The 8,939-nt window shown below is 45.5% G+C and overlaps 1 protein-coding gene across 1 annotated transcript; it reads left to right on the top strand.

The window, feature by feature from the left end:
- Positions 1–2,091: 2,091 nt before the first annotated feature.
- On the top strand, positions 2,092–3,738 carry LOC136187379 (tigger transposable element-derived protein 4-like). Its single transcript, XM_065974958.1, has one exon. It carries the CDS (start codon positions 2,092–2,094, stop codon positions 3,736–3,738), a length of 1,647 nt encoding a protein of 548 aa, XP_065831030.1.
- Positions 3,739–8,939: the final 5,201 nt, after the last annotated feature.

The raw sequence follows: 8,939 nt of genomic DNA on the forward strand, positions 1-8,939 counted from the left end.
ACGTACGCAGGGCGTCATCCGGGAATTGTTTCATTAGTTATTGCATCTTTGCAGCACTTTCAAGCGTGACTGCGGAGCGTTCATAAAGTTTTCATTTTCTCCTGATGGACAGCAACTGATTGTTTCAAACATTTGCGAAGATCACAATCACGATATGGACAAGGTTGTAAATCATTAATGACGTTAAACTATCCAATTTCAATCTATTTTAGGAGTTGTTTAGGCATCTTCCTTCCCAGAGAAAGCTGTCTGCATGTGAAAGGAAAGAAGCGCAAGAGCTGCTTTCACTAAAAGCAAACAAAAAGCTTGTGCAGCAGCATCTATCAAAAGCTACTGGAAAAGTAGTTACTTTAAAGGACCTAAGCAACGTAAGAGAATCCCGAACCCGTGTGGACTTGGAGTCCGCTATTAGCCGTCTGAGGGACATTGAAGGTATGCGTTTGACAGAGTATTTGTAGGGATGCCATTCTTTTGTGTAGGGTCTGTTGTTAAAGTATTTACCAAGTCCGAAAATGAATTTACTGGTCTTTTTTTCAAGATGGGACTATGAGGTCATGCTTTTCGGCTTTTCCTGAGGTTCTTTTTCTTGATGCAACGTATAAGCTTAATAATCGCCGGATGCCTGTGTATTTGTTTCTGTCAATTGATGGGGACTGGCAGAGCGAGGTTGTCTCAGTATGGATCACGGAAGATGAAACAAAAGCAGCATTAGAAGCAATGGTTAACTGCTTCAAGAAAGCAAATCCAAGGTGGGAGGCTACAGCAGTTATTATGACAGACAAGGACATGACATCTCGAGATGTCTTAAGGAGATGACCCGGAAGACTGCCTTTCATCTACATTTCAATTTTATAGAATAATTTGTACGACGCCTCAGGCAAATGGAAAAGGCAGCCGCGATCAATCCTTTCAATCCAAGCTGTTGTGTAATCGATAAAAGTGTAGTCGTACTCCGACGATCGCAAGAAATCTCATTTGCCGGTACTTTCAATTCTCTAAGGCACTGAGCTTTCATGATGCCCTGCTCCGTATTATTTGCATTGTAGCGTCTGAGGAGCTTGAAAGAAATGTATCCTCATGCGTACCGCAGCGCGTTTTCTTCGTCAATCGCCAGAAGGGTGTCGTCGGTGCGCGGGAAGACCCTTCATCGTGTTCCTCGATCCTCTCTAAAACAAGATCTTCTGACTTGCAGTCTGTGACACTAGATGATCAGATGATTCAACTCCTGTCACGCGCATAAGCTCTTTCCACAAATGAGGTAGCTGGCTCAAACTCACTCAGAGAGTCGAAAAAAGTCTCTTTCTTCTTGTTCCCTCTGTGCTATCGTGATACCAAGTGAGTGTATTTCGGTATATGTCGTGTATATATGTATATGTTACACAACTACGGCGAGTGGGATACAGTAGAACCTCTTATAACGGACCCTCTCAGGGGCGGACCACTCTATACAACGGACGGATATTGGTGTACACATATTTTTACCATACGTTTCAGTACATCGACGACCTCCGAGGAGCGGACTCTCCCAATTCCGGACAGCGGACACGCAGTGATCCGCAAAGAACTAACCTTTAACTATTTTACTCCCCAAAGCGGACACCGGACATTTCGTTTGGTCCAAATGTAGTTACAGTTGCCCTCTATCGCGGAGGGACGCAAACACAGTGCTAGCACGGTCGGTATAACGTTTTGGTCCGTATAATTTGTACTTGCAAGGAACTTCCAACCCGTATCCTCCTCCTCGGTTGACTTTAGCTCCCGTGACTTCTACTGTGCCCTTGTTGGAGCCTCTTTGGAGGAAGGACGACATAACTGGGGCCAGATTGTATGGAACATGGCCAACCACATCGCCGCCTTTCATTACGGACACTGCACACTTATCTTTGGGATTATTTGGCTCCCTTTGAAGTAGCAGCATCTCTCCGACGACCGGTTTCCACCTATCCATATACTGGTGGTATTCTCGTACAAATGAATTTATTTCCACGACATCTAGATCGGATTGAGCTGTGGGTTGACTGGCCATTGCAGACCTGCCTCTCGTTGTAGCGCACGTTACGACTCACGCTCCAGCCACGCTCTGGCAGAAGTATGGCCGCTCTCTCTACAAAGAAGTCTCGAACGTTTCTCTCCCTCAAGAAGAAAGTTGAAGTTATCAGAACAGCTGAGAAGGACCACTCTTTGACTTTGCGGAGTCTTGGAGAGATCTTTCAGTGGGGAAAGACGCAGATAGCCAAAATCCTTAAGAAGAAGGATTCTATTCTGTCTTTATACGAAGCAAACGCATCGAGTTCTGCACTGCACATGAGGGAATCGTTCCGCAGATCGAAGTTCGATTCTATCAATGAGGCTCTTTACCAGTGGTACCTGCTCGCCTGCTCAAGGAATATCTTCGTAGGGGGACCAATTCTTGTTGAAAAAGGAAAGGAAATAGCAAGACGTCTAGGTGTGGACGATTTCAAAGGCAGTAACGGCTGGCTTGAGAAATGGAAAAAGAGGTACAACTTGCGCCAGGTTAGAGTCTGTGGAGAATCTGGTGACGTATCTGGAGAGACAGTAGAGTCATGGAAAGAGAGACTACCTGAGATTGTAGAAGGGTTTACTGCAGAAGACATCTGGAACATAGACGAAACAGGCTGTCTGTGGCAAGCTCTTCCCGACAAAGGATTCTGCACGAAAGGACAAGCTTGTAAAGGCGGAAAGAAAAGCAAGCTGCGAGTTACAGTAGCACTGATAGCTAATGCAGCGGGAGGGACAGAGAAGCCTGTTGTCATCTACAGGTCAGAAAAACCTCGATGCTTCAAAGGTATTGAAAAGAGCCAACTGCCTGTGCAGTATCACAATCAGCCCAACTCATGGATGACCAGCAAAATATTAGAAACAGTTTTGTCCAAACTTAACCGTAAGTTATCCGCCCAGAAACGATCTATTCTTCTTTTCTTGGACAATGCGGGGTGTCATCCAAAGGAACTGATGTCTAAATTTACAAATATCAAAATAGTATTCCTTCCCCCAAATACAACGGCGAAATTACAACCTTTGGATCTCGGCATTATCCAGAATTTCAAAATTCACTACAGAAGTCTTCTGCTCCACTACGTCTTGGCAAAAATCGAAGAAAGTAGTTCAGCGAAAGAGATTGTCAAATCCGTTAACGTTCTCACTGCTATACGGTGGATAGCACAGGCTTGGGATTCCGTGAAGCCGGAAACAATCGTGAAATGTTTTAGGAAATCGGGAATGCTGAGCGAGGCCTTAGTTGCAGTTAGTCGTGAAACTGGGGATGTTTTTGATGATTTGGATTTTGAATCTGACTCAGATGCGGCGGATCATGCCCTGGAATTGAAGGAGATGATATCTCAAACATTCCCCGCCTCGCAATTCTGCTCGGCTGACGAATACGTCAATGCAGAAGATGACCTTCCAGTTTGTCGTGAATTTGATGAAGATTGGGAAAAGCAGTTCCTTGGAACAATAGCAGAAGAATTTCAGAATGAAACTGAAGATGCTGCTGACAACATGGACGACGATGACGACGAAGTTGAAGAAATCGTTTCTCCAAAAATAAAGGGGTTCAAACAGGCAATGGACTCTCTAGAAGACGTCAAAGTCTTCCTTCAACTTCAAGGATGCAGTGAAGAGGCATCTACGGTCGCTGGGCTGGTAGACAAGGTGGCGAAAATTAAAAGGAGCCGTTTACAGCAGTGCAGTATTATGCAGTTTGTCGTGGAACAGTAAATTATTGTAATCCTGAGTGGGAACTAATGAATAAATGTTTCAAAAGTTGACCCCCCCAGGGGCGGACACCTCCGTACAACGGACACTAGGCTTAGCCCCAAAGTGTCCGCTGCTTGGAGGTTCTACTGTACACTATTTAGAGCACGAGGGGCGGGGTTGCGGCCCGAGGCGAAGCCGAGGGCCAGACCTCGCCCGAGTGCTCTAAATAGCGTATCTCACGAGCATTCATAGTTGTGTAATTAGCTTATGTATTGGAACGCGATTGCGAGCCCATCAGGAGCGCGAATTCAAACGCGATCTGGTACTTTTAACCCGGATGAGTGGTGTATACGCCGGTGTATACGCCGAAAGAGTGGTATATAGACCGGAAGATTGGGATAACCGAGATACACCACTTCAATAATGAGCACTCCGTATTGGCTCGCAATCACGTGCCATTATATAAGAGTGCAGTAGGTGACGCATAGCGTGCTGTCCTTAGGCTATAGAGTCTTACACCACATCCTTCTTTCCCAGAAGACAACAACTGGAGAAACTACTGGAAACGAGCTGTGAGAACAATGCGGCGTCCGCTGCGAGAAGTGGTCGCTGCTGGCGGATTTGGAGTAGCTTCCGGCGATGATGGAGTTTCGTCTTCTTCATCAAAGACTTCGTCGGGGCAGCATTCATCGCGACTAAGCGAAACTCTCCACTTCTCGAAGCCGCCACGTATGACCTGGGCGCGTCGTGTAGCTTGATAACGCGACCATACTCTTCACCGTCCTTATTCCACACTGTGCCTCCCTCTCTCAGGGAAGGAAGCTCTTTCGCACGGTGGCGGTCATCGTGGATCTCCTTCAACCGAGCGCGTGTTTGCTGGTCGAACTGGCGGATCTGATCGATCGCCGGCGTAGCCGGAACCAGAAAAGACTCCGATAGAGAAATTGTTGTCCTGACGCGTCGTCCCATTAGATTTTCTGCAGGCGAGAGGCCGTTGGCGAGAGGAGACGAGGTGTAGACCTTCAGGGCAAGATTGGGGTCGGATGACTTGGAAAGCAGGCTCTCGACGGTTTTAACCACACCGCTTAACCATTGCTTTGTGGGTGATTGGGGCTGCTCGTGATATGGGTGAAACCGTATTCTTTAGCAAAGGCAGCAAATTGCGTTGAGCTCGAGGTTCGTTGTCGGAACGCAGGATCTTTGGGAAACCATGTCGAGCGAAGATGGATTTGAGGCGAGACATAACTGTCCAGGAAGATGTTTCCGGCAGTTGGGCAATTTTGGAAAATTGTGAAAGGTGGTCCACGACGAGGAGATAAGGCGCTCCATTCCACTCAAATAGATCGCTACCTAAAATCTCCCATGAAATATTGGGGGCGCCAGATGGAAGAAGGGGCTCGGGCGCAACCGGACGAAGAGGGCGGCAGACGGAACAGTCGTTGACGAGCGAGGTCCTTCACTTTTCTTCTGTGTCGTGGACTTCTTTTTCATTTCTGCTTGGAGAAGGACCCTGTTCTTTTTACACTACTCTTTCTTCTTTATGGATAGCGGACGCTGCTCGTCCGCGGTCGATTTTTCTGCAGGCTGTGAAATAGTGGTTTTCGGCGGGAGTGCACGTGACATTGAGCGCTTGAATTAGTGCTCCGGAGGCGTAGTTGGACAAAGCTGCTGCCAGCTTCATGGCAGCCGCGATCAACATAGGCCCTCCATGCTTTGTTTTAGGGGCCAAGCTGCACAAGGTGTTATGAAACGATTCGTTCTAAGCATAAAAACATTAATTGTTAAGGTAAATATTTATTAATGTTGTGCATCGTACGGAATTTTTCGTGAAGCCTTTGAGCACTAATCGAGCAGCTCGCGGTTGGAAAAAGAGTCGAAAATGTCATTAACAGAGTGAAAGAGGGCATGTGGTAATTTTGCCCTAACCGGATTGTATTTGTTTTTCCTTAGTTGAGGAGCAAGAGTCGTGGCTGTAGAAGGTGATGTTTCTTATGTCAGAGTGGCAGGATTTTACGCGGTCGGCGGCTTGTTGGTGGGCTAGCCGTTACAGCTAACTATCTGGAGTGGTAGAGGATGGCTTTAGTGTCTCGCATCATGGTGTCGATGTCACCGATGTTGCTTCTTATGGCGTTGCAGTAGTATCTTAGGAATCTAATTGTCGCCCTTCTACCGGCAAAGCCTAGATCCGCTTCTGCACGTGTCCAATGCAGTCTTCTTTGCGGATGGGATAGGCTTCGCCGTATGTTTTTGGTAAGGACGCAGCCTCATACGATTTGGCATCCCCATCACCGACAAAAGTAGGGTGCCAGTAAGTAAATAAATAAATAAGTTGATAACTAAATTATTAAATAAATAAATAAATAAATAAATAAAATTTCAACGTTGGTACTGCATATTATACTTTGACACCGATCTTTCCCAAAGCACGACTGCGCTATCCGCCTCCATGGCATTAGCGGATTGACGAAAGTTGTTTCTGCAGTCGCCGCGAGGGATTCTGCAGCAAGCGTTTGTAATCCGCGCTGTTGGTATTTGGCGAGGACCTCTCCATACAGTCGCAGGCGCGGGACAGATTTAAATAGAAGTTGTAGTCAATGACTCAGCCAGTTTCGTGTAAAAATGACGGCTTGAATTCCATAGTAGGACAAATGCCCTCGTTTCGCCCACATGCCGTCAAACGAAACTGCGGCGTCAAGGACGCTGTGCTCCGGCACCCCCTGTTATGATCAATACTCCGTGACAGCTGTTTTGGCCGATTTATTAAAAACCTAAAAATCAATAATTAAATAAATCAATTGTTAAATAGTGACTTATTAAAATTACATACCCCTTAGAAAGGAATTGATTAGGCTAATATGACAGTCCCAGCTCTCGCGGAGAGGAGGTGCCGGCATGTTGAAAACGCCTGCAATCTCGTGCAAATCCTGCCAACTGCTTCCGATCGAAATAGCAGCGAGTACGACGCTTCAATTAACGTTATAACTTTTGCCGCCATTTTCACCTCGTGGTAGACGTTTCGAGGTGGCAAATTGGTCTCTAAGATCAGAGTGGAACAAAAGCCATTTCGTTTGTCCGTGTCTTCGAGTAGTTGGAAACTTGCTTTGTTGCTCTTGATGCTCGCGACCGCAGTACTTAGCGACGATAAATATAGGTTATCACATGGCGTCGAGGGCGATACGGGATTTATCACCCCGACACCCGAGGGACCCGTACGGAAAATGTCGTGAGTTCTCATGATTTCTCATTATCTCTCGTGATTAATCATGAGATGTCATGAGTTCTCATGGCAGGCACATGAGAAATCATGAGACATTCATGACAGGCACATGAGATATCATGAGACACGCATGAGTCATGAGGATATCATGAGAACCTCACGAAAGCTCATTTGCTTTCATGAGGTACAGCTAATCTCACGAGTTGTCGTGAGGAAAGTACTCTCATGAGTTTTCACCTAGTGATAGCTAATCTCACGAGTTTTTGTACATATTCTCATGAGTCTTTACTTGCACGGTCAAAGCGGACGAACAAGACGCCACATATATAGACGCCCGGGAGACGCCTCTATACCGTCTCCCGGGAAGAAATTGGTTAGATCGAGAAGCCAAAAAAGTAAACAGAAAAGAGAAAAATGCATTCGGAATATATTTGTGCCGTTCAATCGATTTACCGCGACGAGGCTAGCTGGTTGCCACAGATCGAACAAGCTGCCTCGGTGGATTGCCGAGTAAAAGAAGAGAACATCGGCAGAGCTTGTGTAATTTATAAGTAATTGTACACGTTTACAGAGATTACTTATTAGTCACTTAGGCGTGTCATATATAGGGCCCCCTTAGCGTAGCGCGATTGCGTCACGTGGTCTAGACACCATGAATGAATGCCTTTTCAACGTTTTCGTCGACTTTTCGACCGTCGCGGGCTTCAGAAATGGCTTCGAGGATTATTTCGAACCGTTTCAATCTTTTTCGGACTTATCGAGAGGTAAGTTTTGCTCGAAACCGATTTTTTCGATAGCGCGTCGCGCTCGATATCGATCGAAATGACTTTTCTGACGCTTTACGAAGTGCGGGACCCGATTTCAACATTTAGAGATTTTCCTACCGTCCGCAATGTTATCTGAGATGATTTCGAAGACTCGCGATCGCGATTACGCCATTCCGGAAAATGTAGGCACGCGATCGTTTCTAAACGGGGCGAATCATGCTGAATTGTGACTTTTGTTTAGATCTGCCGCGGCGGGATCGGCTTCATCGAGTCGACGCTATATACGGCCAGCATATGGTAGGAAGCTAGGTGCTTCGAAGTTTGGAACAGGCGTTTATACCCTAAAACAGACTGCCATGAAAACGGTTAAAGCGGAAATGTAGCTCAATAACACCCAGATCTTCGTGTAAAATTGCTTGGTAGGAAGGATGGGTGTCACTGTGTTCGAAAGACAGCTAGATCACATGACCTCCTCCTCTTTTAACGAACTGAGCTCACTCTCATAAAACGCAATTATTTAGCGAGCTTCAATTTTACACGAAGATTATAGGGAGTTATTAGGCAACATTTCCGCAACATTTCCGCAACATTTCCGCTTTTAACCGTTTTGATGCCGGTTTTTATAGGGTATAAACATCTATTTATATTTTAATGTGTTAGAAACTGGATACGGACTTCTATTCATGAGGTATTTTGGCGTTTTTCGTACATAAACCTCTGCGACACCTTCATATACGTTCACGTAACGTGCGTTGACATAATGTGTTTTCTTTTTTGGGAAGGAATTAAGAATAAAAGCATTGGTGGAAAAACTTCAGTTTAAAGTTTCTTCATGGGAAAGAATTTTATCAGATAAGTATTTCGAATTTTTAGCGTTTTGTATTCTTTTGGGGCTTTTAGTTTTAATTGAAAGCAAAGGAGACGGAAGATGCAGGCAACTGTAATTCTGTATTGCATGGCTAAGGGCTCAACGTTGACGGGAGGAAGACAAGAACAGAACAGCAGGAAAAAGTGAATCATTGGAGGACGAACTATAAAGCATGAACTACAAAGTTCATTTCATGGGAAGCAAAATTTATCAGATACGTACTTTCATTAATTAACATATCGCTATTTCTTGGGTGTAGGAACGAGAAGAAACTGACGAAAGAGGTATCTAGTATCGCTGTTTTGGAAAACACACTTTTCGCGGTCAAACTCTGTTAGCAATACGTCAGTTTTTTGTTAGGTATGAGGCT

The sequence above is a fragment of the Oscarella lobularis genome, chromosome 5 (genome assembly GCF_947507565.1).
Source record: "Oscarella lobularis chromosome 5, ooOscLobu1.1, whole genome shotgun sequence".
Taxonomy (NCBI): Eukaryota; Metazoa; Porifera; class Homoscleromorpha; order Homosclerophorida; family Oscarellidae; genus Oscarella; species Oscarella lobularis.

Coding starts and splice junctions, on each gene's coding strand:
- LOC136187379 (XM_065974958.1), top strand. CDS start 2,092: ATGGCCGCTCTCTCTACAAAGAAGTCTCGAACGTTTCTCTCCCTCAAG.